Below are 16,838 nucleotides of genomic sequence, written 5' to 3'. Positions count from 1 at the left end.
AAACACTCGCCTGATGCTAATTTACACTTGCCCGAGACATGCTACTGATTAGCATTAGCAATTTTACGTGGCAATTTCAACACCTCCAAATTTGGTTAATAAAACTATAACTAAGGTGCTCATTACAATCAATCAGCAAATGTCTAATAAGTACAGTACTTACAGTTGAAATACTTATATGGGGGCAACAAAAGACTTGATTAAGCCTAATGGCAATGATTATTTCCTGACTTGGCTTCACACCGTAGCCTATACACTACTGCCATCTAATGTCTTGGATTTGCAACTACATGCAAAGTCTATTTTATAATACTTCCAAATGAGACTCAGAAGGGTAAGAAAACAAGATATAACAACTGGACAGCACAGTTATCATTACTGAGTACCGAAAATTGGTAGCGTTGAGTACCGGTATGGATTCCCAGGTACCAAGTTATGGTAAATGGTAAATGGGTTGTACTTGTATAGCGCTTTTCTACCTTTTTTTAAGGAACTCAAAGCGCTTTGACAATATTTCCACATTCACCCATTCACACACACAGTATTAATGGTACCAAATCGATTCAAATGTAAATGGTACCCATCCCTACATATACTGTAGGTGTATGAACAAAACTTCTAAGTTAGACATTCAAAAGTCTGTTTAATGGGTTTTCAGATTTTGATGCCTTTGGTTTCATTCAACAGAAATTAGACACAGCACAACTAACTGCAAAAATATGTGCACTAGCATGAAATAATTTTATTTAAAAAAATAAAAAATAAAAAAAAATAAAAAAAAATAAAAAATAAAAAAAATAAAAAAAAAATAAAAAAAAAAATATATATATATATATATATATATATATATATATATATATATATATATATATATATATATATATATATATATATATATATATATATATATATATATATATATATATATATATATATATAAAACACTTTTACATTTAAAGAAATGTATTAGTACATAAATACAGTACACTTAACACTCAACAAGTGCTGTCTTGTCATAATAATGTGGAGTAATTGGTTTAATTCACTAAGGTAATTTACTAGTTCATAAAGTAAAGAAGGCCAGATGAACAAGATTGTCCCCATATGACTTGAAGACAATAACAGAATTGAAGCAGCTGTCAGTTTTATAGCCGTTTCTGAAAACATTTCCTCTGCCTGATTTGGCTCTTCCCTAAAAAACACTGACAAGGTACGACATTTTATGGCATCCAGAACAACTAAGATTATGCAAGGACACTATTCGTCATAATGATACCATATATGCCGTTTATATTCATTTAAGGGGAACTGGACTTTTTTTTTTAAATATTGCCCATCATCCACGATCCCTACGTGTGACAAGTACACACATGTGTTTTGCTTTTCAATGTGTCCTAATTATTGGAAAACTGCCAGTATTAGTAATGGGATTCATCTTTTCCTCCTATAAAAAACGCCAACGACGCTCCATTTACATGCTATGACCTGCATATTAACTAAGCTATAGCGACATTGTTATTATGAGCGCTAACACCGACACATTGCCTAGCTCACACTGCTACTCCGATCATTAGCGAGCAGCCAGCTACTAGCTAACTTTAGCTGCTAATAATGTTGGTTGCTACCCTCCATAAACTAAAGTACAAGAAAGACCTTGAGCTGCTACAAGTTAATAGTAGATTATAAATCACGACTCTCACCTGTGTCGTAGAAGGTTGTGGCACCAAGCCAAGGAGTTGGTCAACTATGAAAATCCACAAGCTACCAAATTTTTATCATATGGCTCTCAACTTGACGCTCAACAAACGAAGCGCATTGATAGGAAGCATTTTTTATCTAAGGAGTTACAACGATTATGAATTTACTGGCTCAAGTGTAACCCAGCCGGTTTGGCCCCCTACCTTTATCCCATTCCGCACAGGGACGCAAACCCTGGTCGTCCGCATGAGAGGTCAGGTGCTGACTTCCGAGCTAAAAACCCGGTCTGACTAACTCGGCAGCGAGCACACTCTTGAAGTTGTCGGGGTGTGAGCTTTACACACATGCACATGGCACAGCCGCACTGACCGGCCCCCATTACACAAGGACAGCACAAATATTGTGCTGGTAGACACTTTAAGCTAACGGAATAGCCAACAGGAAAAGCTGAGCACATGAACAGGGCGAAGCTTAGCTCAGGAATAGAATATGTAGACGTCGTAACTCGTTGCATAGAAGCAAACAAAAGCACCAGACTAAGTGAGGCAACAGACAGGACTAAATAGCTCTCTGATTAGTGCCCAGGAACAGGTGAGCGTCCTGAACACTAATCAGAGGCAGGTGACACTAATCAGCACCCATGACAACCGAGAAACACAAAAGAGGGGTGCTGAAACAGAACTTAAACCACACGTGAATCAAAAACGTAAATAAACTATGACACGGGGAACGGCTCATAACATAGATGGCTTTATAGGCAAAATAGATAGTATCCCCATTACCTGCATTGTTAGGTGCTTCTTACGAGCAGTTTTTCACTATTTAGATTGTGCAGAAAGGGAAAGTTATGTGTTCTTGTCTCACATAAGGATTGTGGATGATGGGCAAAATTCCAATAAGAAGTGAAGTTCCCTCTTAATGTAAATTTTGATTGACCGTAAAATGCACAACCTGGCAAGGCATCATGAATGTTTCTAGTGAGGCTCAACAAATTTGCACAGTTGGGCTCTGGAGTTGAACTATACAGTATAAAACCTCAATTCACATGATTCACAGTTTCTTTAGCGGGGATGCTAAAGTAATAGTGAAGCCCAGTGAGCATGACAAGTCTAAGAGGTAGCTATACAAAGTCTTGCATTCTTGCTCCCAACACAAAATGGTTCATTTAGCCATACTGAGTCATCAGCGATAACTGTAGCAAGCCTATAGAACAGTGGTTCTTAACCTGGGTTCGATCGAACCCTAGGGGTTCGGTGAGCCGGCCTCAGGGGTTCGGCTGAGCCTGCGCCGCGGAGGTCAAGAAACTTCTCCCTATCGGCGTATTATGGATACCTCCAAACAATGTTACCTCTAATTTTCAATCTGATTTGCAGATGTGTAATTTGTTGTGAGTTCATGTGTTGGTTTTGTTCTTTGAACAAGAGGATGTTCATGCGTGGTTTATTTTTTGCACCAGTAAAAAAAACATATAACTTTGTCTTGAATTAGAATTTTTTATTTATTTATTTTTTCACTAAAGGGTTCGGTGAATGCGCGTATGAAATTGGTGGGGTTCGGTACCTCCAATAAGGTTAAGAACCACTGCAATAGAAGCTGTTTTTCAGATGAACAAAACCAGTAACAATAAATATAGGCAGGGTAATTGTTAGTGTCGTACCACAATTATAAATGCTATGGTACTCCTGAATGAACACAAAGCAGCCACTGTCATGTTTCTTGTTTTTTTACTCTTGCCATTCAAGTTTGAGCATTTTGGACTTGCCCATTGTTTAACTCAACACATAACTCCAGATCAGAGGAGCATCTTTAAGAAATATACCATATTTGTGGTAAATAAGGAGTTTTCTAAAGAAATCATACGTCCAGCACCATATCGTAATGTTCCTTCTTCCTCTTACCACACTTGTTTATGAGCACTGCATACAAAGACAAAAGCATCACCCAGTAACTGGCATAGACAACTGCTCCTATAAACAGAATAAGCATTTCTGATTCAGGGAAGGGTTTTCTAGTCTGCAGGATTGTCGTGTAGATAATCCCGATGAAGAGGATGGTAAACCAAACTGATATTGGGATGAGACCAATAAAGTTCACCACAACTGTTTTCCTTCCCGAGGTCCCCCATCCAGATTTGTTAATTGTTGCGATTGCAAACATTTTTGCTGGCAACAGGCTTGACATGTACAGTACAGAATAAAAGGACATGAACACCATGACGATGTTGCCTCTGAGACAGCTGGCAAATGTTGACTTGATCAGGGCCACTGCCTGAACAATGAGAAGAAATAACAGAATATTCCAGAGTCTTCCTTGGTAGAAGAGTTGGATCGCAGTGGCGATGAGAAAAAATGGGAAAAACCCAGTGATCACAGCCTCATAGGTCATCCAGAGATGATGTTTGTGAAACCACATGGAGTTGTAAAGCCATTCTCGGAAATAGGACTTACTCCATCTAGTCTGCTGATTCAGCCAACGCAAGTAAGTAATGGGTGTCTCTGTTAGGCACTTTGACCGTGCAGTGTACTTGGTTGCATATCCGAGACTGAGAACTCGGTTTGTAAGATGGCGGTCGTCCCCAAAACTGCAGTGCGATCCCATGAAGGTCTGATTGTACCAGTCTTCTAGAAACTCATGCAGGAGTGAGTTCCGGTACATTCCTAAAGGCCCGCTGATGCACTGCACGCAGCCAAAGTAAGATTGGCAAGCTCGCTCGATGTTGAAGGCCATCCAGTATCGTACGCTACTCAGGAAGGAGATCCACGACTCATATTTGTTTAGGATCTGTGGAGAGATGGACAGGCAATGGGAGAAAGCAAGAGATATGAAGATGTCAACATACCACCTGGAGAACGAAGTTACATTCACATTGCACGGTATGATCCCCAATTAATTCTTTTTTATTAACTATCATCTTTTTACATAATTGTGCACGTTACCAAAATAATGTGCAACTTTTTTGTATGTGTAATGTGAACAGAATGCGTCTATGAACTGATGCACTTGCACACAAAACATGACGTCACACATTGAGCTCTGTGTTCACGGAAGTAAACATGGCCTCGATTTGTGTTGGGGTCATGCCGTCCTTGCTCATTTATGGTAATTTCAACGGTTTTGGGCAACCACAGTCAACATCTATTATTCCATGTATAAGATTTAGGAAGAGGGCATGCATTTTAGCTATGGTAGTTTCTGGGGATGTAGGAGGAGCGTGTGGGTGAGGAAGCAGAGCGATGGGACATTGACATAAGTCCTCCTATATTTGAATCTTTAATTCTAAAATATCAGAATTTCACCACTGATTAATTTCTGCTCCATTGTCTAGCATTTACTTTTGCATATGTCAGCTTTGGCAAAAATGGTGATGTTTTTCACCTTTCAATGATGTATCGGTCAGATGACCGCAAATATCCTTTCAGACTGCAGTCGCATTGGCTAGATATCCGATGTCAGATTTGAAAAGAATCGAAATTGTACTGTTCATATTGATGTAAAATTTAAAAAAATACATGTTACAAATGGGCAAAAAAATCGGAGTTGACCTGCCGTGTGAACATAGCCTGACATTTATAATCTTAGTTTCTACTATTTTACCTGTACATCTCCACCTACACCGCCAACCATAGGATCCTCTTCAAGAACTTTAACCATTTCCACGGATGATGCTGGATCGAGCATGGTATCAGAGTCACACACCTGCGTTACAAACACAAAAGCAGGAGAAATTATTATATTTAGCCATGAATGTCAAGGTTTAATGTGCAATACTCAAGCTCACTACTACATTGTGATTCAAATAGATTGCAGATTTTATTATTTTTTTAAACGTCTTTTTTTAAACTGCATATTGTACATTTTTGGCGAAAATTAAGTGTTTGATTATTGGTATTTTTTATGAGTTATATGTATTACAGTGCAGTGTTTGTCTTATTTTCTATTATTATGTTATGGCACCAAGAGGGACTTATGTTTACGGGTTCTAGGAGAACTGCACTTTTTTTGGAATTTTGTCTATCGTTCACATTCATTATGAGAGACAAGAACACAGTTGTCTTTTTTTTTTCTTACGATTTCAAAGATGATAAAAAACGCTAGAAAGATGCGACTAATGGCAGTCACCTTTGTAGCCTTCAAAGCCCTCTAAAACAACTTCAAAACCCTCCATCAACGTTGTATATACACATTTCAAGGTTATATATAATGTAGTAACAGACACCTTCATAACAATATGTCATATGTTCAATATTTACAGTATTTTAATCATTTCCGGGACTGATTTCTTCCGCACATTGATTTATGTGTCCATGAAGCGCACGTCTGACTTCTGGCAACAAATGTGTGTTCCTACTTTTGGAAGACTACAAACGACGACTATTTTTGGACAAATGATGATTCACAACCTTATACTTTTGAGTCTAAATATACTGCTGCTTATAGATGCACAAAGGAAGAGTGAGACGGTTGGAACAGACGGAAGCCGGGAGAGTGAGGTGAAAGCGATTTTGATGCTATGAATATGGAAATTGGAGCCAAGCTATTTCGAACATAAATGGAGTGCTTATCCGAAATCAACAGGAAACGTCCCCGGCCAGCTGGACCAGACGAACAACTGTCCATCGAGTGAGTCGCTATAATATCGACCATGATACACGCAGCACGCCATGCGTGTCATTACGACTACAGTACATACGCTGTTTGGCTAGCTCAGCTGTGTACAAACAAAACATGAAATGTGGGCTAATACTTTACAGATACTGTAATATAGCTGTTCGTGTTTTTCTGACCGTACAGATTGGTGTCTTATCTCAGTGTTGTGCATTACAAACTCAAACGTGTTTTGTGCTGACATAGAAGCTAGCTTATCTCTTGCCGTACCTAGGTTTTACGGCTAATATCGTAGCAGGGCGATGTGTTACTGCGCTAGAAAAAGAGTTCCCCGGTGTTGGCTTTTACGATAACAATGTCGCTACAGATTGGTCATTATACAGGTTAATGAAGTATTTTTGGTGGTTTTTGAGTGCATTTTTAAAGTGATTTAGAGCTAGAATTGACTGCTCCCATTAGCTGCATTGGTAGCTACCTAGAACAAGCCAATTTTTATATTTTATTTAATTTATTTTTTTATTTAGCCTTTATTTAACCAGGTAATATCCCATTGAGATCAAAGATCTCTTTTCCAAGGGAGACCTGGCCAAAAGGGCAGCAGCAAGGTTACATTAAAAACAGTAAACAACACATAAAACATCACATTTACAACATTAAAACTTGCTCACATAACACATGTGCATACAGACAAGGTAGACTGCAATCCTTTCACAGAAGCCTTAAACTCATTCAATGTAACAAGGGTTTGAAGTTTAATATTCGAATGTAGGTTATTCCAAGCCTTTGGTGCTGAAAACCTAAATGCTTTCTTGCCCAGTTCAACTTTATATATAAAGCACATTTAAAAATTTACCACAGGGGTAGCCAAAGTGCTGTACAATGGGCAGGTTAAAAGATAATACGAGAACCGAGCAAACACAACACAACACAAACAGAGCACGATAAAAAATAAATAAATAAAATAACTAGAACATAAAAACATAAAAACAGGTTCACAGCAGGTGTATTATGGGGCGCCATAGCAGGATGGATATCACTCAGTGTTAAAAGCCATGGAATAAAAGTATGTTTTTAAGAGAGATTTAAAAACAGGAAGAGAGGAGGCTTGTCTAACACTCAGAGGTAGGTCGTTCCAGAGCTTGGGAGCAGCAGCGGCGAAAGCTCTGTCACCCTTTAAGCTTCAGCCTTGTGTCAGAGACTGTCAGTAGCTGCTGATTGGCTGATCTTAGGGATCGGGTGGGGCAGTAAGGCTGAATGAGGTCGGAGAGATATGTTGGAGCGAGGTTGTTTAGACATTTAAAAACAAATAGATGGAGATTAAAATTGATTCGGTAACGCACAGGGAGCCAGTGAAGGGACGCTAAAATAGGGGTGATGTGCTCACGTCTGTGGGTCTGTGTTAGCAGACAAGCAGCAGAGTTATGCAGGTGCTGCAGGCGGGCGAGGGAGGCCTGGCTAATGCCTACATGCATGGCATTGCAGTAGTCTAGACGAGTAGAGATAAAGGCGTGGATTCATTTCTCGAGATCATGTCCTGATAGAAGCGGTTTAACTTTTGCTATTTGGTGTAATTGATAAAAGCTTTTTTGTACGACGCTGCTGATTTGTTTTTCGAATTTAAAATCTGAGTCGAACTTTACCCCCAGGTCTGTGACACAGTCGCTGAGATACGGGGTCCGAGTGCCGAGGTCAACGTTGGGCACGGTTTTGATGCACTTCACCTTCGACATCAGTAAAACAGTTTTGCCCGGAGCGATGCAAAATGACAATGCAGACACGCAATGCTTACATGACAACTAATAATCATAAATCGACTGTCAAGTTGACCAAGATTTTGCAGAACAACTTAGGACCATGTTTCAGCACACTGAAGCCTAGTTCCAACTTAGTAGAAAGACTCAGGATGTGATGAAGTTTGAACTTCCTGTTTCCCAAAAATCAGGACCCATGGCAATAAAGAATACAAACAAGAGTGCTGAACCAAAACTAAACAACAACCATGTTTTAGTGGCTTGGTGACGACCGTAGCAATGACGCTTGGAGGATCCAAGTACTGTAATCTACAGTAGAACACACTCAGGACTATTATATTGGGTGAAAGGAGTGTAAAGGGGACTAAATGGGAGGTATTTTGTGTTAAGAGGGCTCCAGTAATGATTTAAATAATGTATTTGGAAGGTCTTAAACAGTTTTTTATGCAGTAACTATGAAAATATTTGATCCTACTCTGTGAAAATGTGTCTACCAAAGTCATGTCCGTTCCCATTTAACCGCGATATACGAGGGACAACTGTACACACACCTAACATATTAAGCTGTTTCTATTTTTGACAAAACTGTCACGTCGGGGTCGTATGGTTTTGCGGTGGTTGTTTCGCCAAGATGCAGAAGGAAGTCGGGAAACAGTATGCAGGTAAAAGAATAATTTACTCCACTAACTAGGCAAAAATACGAAAATAGAAAATGTGCCGATGGCACGGGAAGGCTTAACAACAAGACTTAGCAAAAACGGGAGCAAGAAGCTAGTAATTCTAAACTTGTAACGAAGGCGATTTTACTCCGTGGATCGTTCTCTCAAGATGCAGCAGGAACTCCGGAGGCGATGTGCAGGTGAGACATTGATTTATTGTCCATGAAATCATGCAAAAATACAAAAAGACCGAAAAGCGTGCCGATAGCGTGGGAGCTATGGCGAAGCTTAGCACAGGAACAGGAATCAAAGATCGTAGAAAATACTTAACGTAACGGGTTGCATGGAAGCAAATAAAAGACGTCGTCACTGTTGCGTAGTGCAAACAAGGAAGCCAGACTGATTGTGGCGAAAAACAGGAATAAGTAGCTCTCTGATTAGTGCCCAGGAGCAGGTGAGCGTCCCAAACACTAATCCGAGGCAGGTGAAACTAATCTGCAGTCATGGCAACTAAAACACAAACCCATGGGTGCTGAAAACAGAACTGAGGTAGTCACACTAACAGACCAAAACATGATCATAACAAAACTCTCATGAAAACCAATGCCAACGTATTGCGAACAAGACCGCCAGGCAGAGTATGGCGCCAGGCAGGAATAAATAGCTCTTTGATTAGTGACCATGATCAGGTGAGCGCTCCGACCACTAATCAGAGGCAGGTGACAAAAATCATCACCCATAGCAACAAAGAAAACAAACAAGAGTGCTGAACCAGAACTAAACAACAACTAAGGAAATACTAAACTAAACAAAGCATGACCCGGCATCGGCTCATGACAAAAACCAGTGAGCAAAAGAAACTTCAAACTTCTGTCCACTTTCTGTCTTTGTGGTGCTTTTGTAGCTGACCAATTTTCTCTATAAATGGTCATTTTACTCCATGAACTCACTCTGAAACACACCTCGTACGACAACATCTGCCTCCTTAGTTTGGGTATTAACATTGCTGGCTTCAGAACAGTCAGTGCTTTTATAGGAGAGCCTTAAACAAGGAAAGTTGTATTTAGACTTGTGTTAACATCATAGCTAAAAGGTTTCTTCTGCCAATTACAAATTGAACAAAATATTGTAACTGTGTCTTTGCTGAAAAACATAGATTAAAGATTCAGTTAAATTCTGATTGGTCATCATTGAAGAACATTGTCTGTTTTAGCCTTATAAATGACTGCAGTAGAACTTAAAAGTAATAATTAAAAGTAAATAAACATTTCATAAACCTAAACACAGTAACCCCTGTAGAATCTTAAATGTCTCTATACTAAAACATTCATCCATTAATCCATCCGTCCATTTTCTACCGCTTGTCCCTTACGGGAACGCGGGAGGTGCTGCGGCCTATCTCAGCTGCATTCAATCAGATCACAAGTTGTTGACAGTAGCCTATCTAGGTAGCCTGATGTTAACGAGACTGTGATTGGATACACACTTGTCATTCCAAAGTGAGTATCCATTCACAAGTTTCAATTTAGCAGGAAGCAGGAAGTGTTGCGCCGTAGCCAGACCGGGATAGCAGAGAAGGAGAACAAAACGTTGATTAGGTGGCAGATATATATTTGCAAGGCCATTTTCAACAAGGATATTTAAAGAGAAACTACATCTTGTGAGACGATGTCGGCCAACCCCGGAAGCAAGCTCAGCTGTACTGGCGATGAAATTTGGAAAACCAGTACCACAGGTTTATATGGCGTCGAATAGTGAGTTCAAATATTTTATTTTTCACTTTTAATACACTACCGTTCAAAAATTTGGGGTCACCCAAACAATTTTGTGGAATAGCCTTCATTTCTAAAAACAAGAATAGACTGTCGAGTTTCAGATGAAAGTTCACTTTTTCTGGCCATTTTAAGCGTTTAATTGACCCCACGAATGTGATGCTCCAGAAACTCAATCTGCTCAAAGGAAGGTCAGTTTTGTAGCTTCTGTAACGAGCTAAACTGTTTTCAGATGTGTGAACATGATTGCACAAGGGTTTTCTAATCATCAATTAGCCTTCTGAGCCAATGAGCAAACACATTGTACCATTAGAACACTGGAGTGATAGTTGCTGGAAATGGGCCTCTATACACCTATATAGATATTGCACCAAAAACCAGACATTTGCAGCTAGAATAATCATTTACCACATTAGCAATGTATAGAGTGTATTTCTTTAAAGTTAAGACTAGTTTAAAGTTATCTTCATTGAAAAGTACAGTGCTTTTCCTTCAAAAATAAGGACATTTCAATGTGACCCCAAACTTTTGAACGGTAGTGTATGTTTTTTGCAATTTTAATTTTGACAGTACCACATAAGATATGTTTTAATTGCTGATGCGTTTTAATTGCTTTTTTTTAATGCGCTAGAAAATAACCAGTAGGGCTTAAATGTGTTTCTGTATAGTATTTCTCCAGCAATGGTCATGTGGTGACATAAATTATGGTATTTTGAGAGGTAATCTTTGAAGTAGGACATCACTGAAGGCCTAGGTGGGAAACGCATGGCCCGCCACTAAGACACGGTAGGTGAGGTGTAGAAAATAAGGTCTTTTAATTAGGACTAATTAGTCAGGCAAAAATCTGAAGGTACACAATTGACATTAGTCAACAAACCAGCGTCGTGAGGAAGGTGACACTGGCAGATTAACTCTCCTGATGAGCCACTGATCACTAATCAAGAGGAGGTGAGTACAAGCTGCTCGCTGTACATATCCTACGAAGTCAGACCTACACTGTTTCAATTTCCATTTCTCAGATTATATAATTGTTGATGACTGAAGTGCTGATGTCAACCAAACCTAACCCAACTCCCTTCCACATCCCATCCCCCGGATTGTAAATAATGTCAATAATTCAATGTATATACTCTGATGATGATTAACTTGTGTGATGACTGTATTATGCTGATAGTATATATTTATACCCTGAATTGATTAACGTGGACCCCGACTTAAACAAGTTGAAAAACTTATTCGGGTGTTACCATTTAGTGGTCAATTGTACGGAATATGTACTGTACTGTGCAATCTACTAATAAAGTCTCAATCAATCAATCAATCAATCAATCAAGCAATGCTCAAGCCAGCGATAAAGTGGCTGAGAAAGAGGGCAGACAGGAAATGGAAAGCAAAATATGAGCGCTGGACAGGAAATACTGGAAAAATCAGCGCACCATGAAACATAATGTCATGAACTATCATCACTTGAACCTTATGATTTGATGCTTTGTTTTTGTTTAACACGAGTATCCAACATTTAACAACATTTATAAATCAGGAAAGAAGAAAATCTTTATAGGTCACTTTTATAAAAGTAAAAGTTATTTTAAATGTTCATTTATCCATTTAAAGGCCTACTGAAACCCACTACTACCGACCACGCAGTCTGATAGTTTATATATCAATGATCAAATCTTAACATTGCAACACATGCCAATATGGCCGCGTTAACTTATAAAGTGCAATTTTAAATTTCCCGCTAATCTTCCGGTTGAAAACGTCTATGTATGATGACGTATGCGCGTGACGTCAATAGTTAAACGGAAGTATTCAGAAACACCATTGAATCCAATACAAAAAAGCTCTGTTTTCATCTCAAAATTCCACAGTATTCTGGACATCTGTGTTGATGAATCTTTTGCAATTTCTTTAATGAACAATGAAGACTGCAAAGAAGAAAGTTGTAGGTGGGATCGGTGTATTAGCGGCTGGCTGTAACAACACAACCAGGAGGACTTTGACTTGGATAGCAGACGCGCTAGCCGACGCTAGCCGCCGACCGCACGGATGATCGGGTGAAGTCCTTCGTCCTTCCGTCGATCGCTGGAACGCAGGTGAGCATGGGTGTTGATGAGCAGATGAGGGCTGGCTGGCGTAGGTGGAGCGCTAATGTTTTTATCATAGCTCAGTGAGGTCCTGTTGCTAAGTTAGCTTCAATGGCGTTGTTAGCAACAGCATTGTTAAGCTTCGCCAAGCTGGAAAGCATTAACTTGTGTATTTACAGGTCCATGGTTTAATAAGTGAAGTGAAGTGAATTATATTTATATAGCGCTTTTCTCTAGTGACTCAAAGCGCTTTTACATAGTGAAACCCATTATCTAAGTTACATTTAAACCAGTGTGGGTGGCACTTGGAGCAGGTGGTTAAAGTGTCTTGCCCAAGGACACAACGGCGGTAACTCGGATGGCGGAAGCGGGGATCGAACCTGGAACCCTGAAGTTGCTGGCACGGCCGCTCTAACAACCGAACTACACCACCCCAATATACCCCAATAATAGTATTGTTGATTTTCTGTCTATCCTTCCAGTCAGGGATTTATTTATTTTGTTTCTATTTGCATTCAAGCACGATGCTCTGTAGCTAAAGTGCTTCGCCGATGTATTGTCGTGGAGATAAAAGTCACTGTGAATGTCCATTTCGCGTTCTCGACTCTCATTTTCAAGAGGATATAGTATCCGAGGTGGTTTAAAATACAAATCCGTGATCCACAATAGAAAAAGGAGAGAGTGTTGAATCCAATGAGCCAGCTTGTACCTAAGTTACGGTCAGAGTGAAAAAAGATGCGTCCTGCACTGCACTCTAGTCCTTCACTCTCACGTTCCTCATCCACAAATGTTTCATCCTGGCTCAAATTAATGGGGTAATCGTCGCTTTCTCGGTCCGAATCACTCTCGCTGCTGGTGTAAACAATGGGGAAATGTGAGGAGCCTTTCAACTTGTGACGTCACGCTACTTCCGGTACAGGCAAGGCTTTTTTTTATCAGCGACCAAAAGTTGCGAGCTTTATCGTCAATGTTCTCTACTAAATCCTTTCAGCAAAAATATGGCAATATCGCGAAATGATCAAGTATGACACATAGAATGGATCTGCTATCCCCGTTTAAATAAAAAAAATTCATTTCAGTAGGCCTTTAATGTGTCATTTATATGCATTATTCATTGTTTTCTGTGTATAAAACTATAATTATCTACATAAGAAGTGGTTTGAGTTAACATTTTTGAGTTTGTTTAACAAATTAACTGGAGTGACTTTGTTCCCCACGGGAACAATGGTTTTCGGTTTTCATAAGAAGGACCCTTTGGAAGGGATTGACAATGAAAAGACAGACAAATGTGGAATTCAGTTCTCACTGCAGTGGTTTTTAAACCACTAATGATGTTTTTCTTGCATGATAGTGTTGCACCTTCTCACCTGCACATAGTCAACGCTCCTCCCGAGCGCTTTAAAGGCGGTGTACATGACTTCTCTTTTGCCTCCCCACTTCTGCATGATACACACGCACTTGTTGTTAAGCACCAGTCTGGATATCTGCTGCAGGCTCTCAGAATAGCTCTCATCCGTCTCCTCGGGGCCCCTGCTGTGAAAGTTACTTCTCCACACATATGTGGCGACCTTGTCCCATCCCATGACTTCTTTGAAAATGTCCATCATGTACAAGTCTTCATCCGAGTTCCCGTCCACCACTAAGATGACTTTGATTCCAGGGTACGTCAGCCTCTTTACTGACACCAGGCATTTCCTCAGGTAGTTTGGATCCTCTTGATACGCGGCAATGCACAGCGCTAAAGATTTATTCAGTTTGATTGGCGTCTCTAAGGACCGCTTCATATTTCGATGTTCTAGGAGTGCAAACAGGCTTTGGATAATGAGATGGACAACCAAGATGGCTCCGTACAGTCCAAAGGAGAGGTGGTTGTGGGCTGTGGTGAAGAACTGGTAGCCCATGATGTAGGCCGTGGAGATGCCCACCAAGAGGGACACGCCAAACATGGTGGTCCCAAATATCCGCAGGTAGGTGAGGACTCGTTGACAACTCATCTGGGGAAATATTTGTTTTTAAGAATTAGTAATTGTGCATGGAGGGGAAAATCCTTCATTTTAGTACATTTAAAGTCCTTTAATTCAGTTAAAACATGTCCATATGCTATTTTTTTCTCTGGGGACCATTTAATCTTCAAGGGAACAATAAATATTGAAGCAAAAACAAGCTTAATTTATGAGTGCTTAAATTTGATTTTAATATTTATACTATCTCAGTAAAAACAAGAATATTGAGTTGTTTGAGTTGAGTTTATTTCAAAAATGCATGTAAATCTAGCAAAAATAACTAGCATGGAACCCCTCACTCAATGTCATCAAAGCTCACCTTTTAAGTTCTCACTTTGCACCAGCATTTTGGAACGAGGTGATAGAAGAAAGGTAAACATATAAGAAAACTATCTGTGGCAGCATAGGAGAAAGTTATGCACAACTTTCACATTTCATTGCCTGTAACTGTGGTGCGTTCCAAGACCATTGATTGAGGTTAAAAAAAGAGAGGCATCACTAGTTTTTAAAGACACGAATAGAGCTTTAACTCCCAGGAGATGCACAAATAAAAATATAGTAATAACAATAATAATGATGTATTATTATGATTCACATGATCCACAGATGATAATCCTACGTGTATAAGGTAATATCGACTTTACATTCTGAAATAAAGGGAAACCTTACTAATCTATATTCATATGTAAGTGAATAATGACGGGTCATATGATTATTTCATGTTGTGGCCAATTCATATTGAAGTTGCTGGCAAAAAAAAAAATAAATAAAAAAAAAAAAAATAATAAAAAAAAAAAAAAAAAAAAAAAAAAAAATATATATATATATATATATATATATATATATATATATATATATATATATATATATATATATATATATATATATATATATATATATATATATATATATATATATATATATATATATATATATATATATATATATATATATATATATATATATATATATATATATATATATATACACTTACATACAGTACAGGCCAAAAGTTTGGACACACCTTCTCATTCAATGCGTTTTCCTTATTTCCATGACTATTTACATTGTAGATTGTCACTGAAGGCATCAAAACTATGAATGAACACACGTGGGGTTATGTACTTAACAAAAAAAGATGAAAAAACTGAAAACATGTTTTATATTCTACTTTCTTCAAAATAGCCACCCTTTGCTCTGATTACTTTTTTGCACACTCTTGGCATTCTCTCGATGAGCTTCGAGAGGTAGTCACCTTAAATGTATTTTTGTTTTGTGATGTGTAATGTCTATTGTTTAAATGTACGGCAGTGAAAATGAATTTCCCCAACTGGGACCAATAAATGTAAATCTAATCAAATCTAATCTAAATGGTTTTCACTTCACAGGTTTCATAGTTTTGATGCCTTCAGTGACAATCTACAATGTAAATAGTTTTGAAAATAAAGAAAACCCATTGAAGTGTGTGTGTGTGTGTGTGAGTGTGCGTACGTGTGCGTGTGTGTGTGTGTGTGTGTGTGTGTGTGTGTGTGTGTGTGTGTATCTAGAGGGTTTATCTAGATATGTTCTAGATATGTTAACCTCAACTTTAAAAAGTCAAAATCCTAATTAAGTTGTTTTTTTTAAAAGACGGTCCAACCAAATCCAAATAATAATTTGTTTTTTAGTGCATGTAAACATACTAAGTGTGTATGAGGCGGCAACTTTGGGTTTAGGGTGGGATGGAGAACCTTGTAGGAGTCTTGTGTATGGGGGCCCAGAATTTGGTGCTATGGCCCTGCATGTTACCATTCACTTTTGAACCCACGTCCCCCTTTCATTACCCACTGAGCAAACCAGCCACCCAAGATGGACTTCCTCCATGAATACACATTTTCTTTGTAAAACTGTTTAAGTTTATTATTTGGGTGTTGTTTGGAAGGGCAAATGAAAGGCTTTGGCGGGCCATATTTGGCCCACGGGCCACCGATATAGGACCCCTGCCTTAGCTTATGCAACTTACAAAAGATGCAGTAACATGTTTTAACACCAGCAGTATTTAATGATAAAGTTAATTGCAGTTATAAGATTGTATAAATATAATCCCACGATACACAACACTGATTTATAGTGTATTCCAAGGCCGGGAACAAAATCCCCTAATCCTCAGTTTAAACAGTAGACAAGAACTGAAATTCTTCTCCTGATTTGGAGCTGTGTTCATCCAACAAGTCACTTCTTTTTCTTTTTTATTGCGGGAGCAAATTAAGATGATCCTCTGTTT

The 16,838-nt window shown here is 38.8% G+C and overlaps 1 protein-coding gene across 1 annotated transcript in view; it reads right to left on the bottom strand.

Annotated features, from left to right (window-relative positions):
- Positions 1–3,431: 3,431 nt before the first annotated feature.
- Positions 3,432–16,838, bottom strand: part of has2 (hyaluronan synthase 2) — a 31,563-nt gene continuing 18,156 nt past the window's right edge. Inside the window, exons 2-4 of the mRNA XM_062064314.1 lie at positions 13,940–14,566; positions 5,293–5,394; positions 3,432–4,479 (exon numbers count right to left, since the gene is read on the bottom strand). Of these exons, the coding sequence (XP_061920298.1) occupies positions 3,553–4,479; positions 5,293–5,394; positions 13,940–14,566 (1,656 nt within the window). The 3' untranslated portion in view covers positions 3,432–3,552. The remainder of the gene's footprint in view (positions 4,480–5,292; positions 5,395–13,939; positions 14,567–16,838) is intronic.

This window comes from Entelurus aequoreus, linkage group LG11 (genome assembly GCF_033978785.1).
Source record: "Entelurus aequoreus isolate RoL-2023_Sb linkage group LG11, RoL_Eaeq_v1.1, whole genome shotgun sequence".
NCBI lineage: Eukaryota > Metazoa > Chordata > Actinopteri > Syngnathiformes > Syngnathidae > Entelurus > Entelurus aequoreus.
Note: the sequence above shows the minus strand (reverse complement) of the source record. Positions and strands in the feature narration are given on the sequence as shown.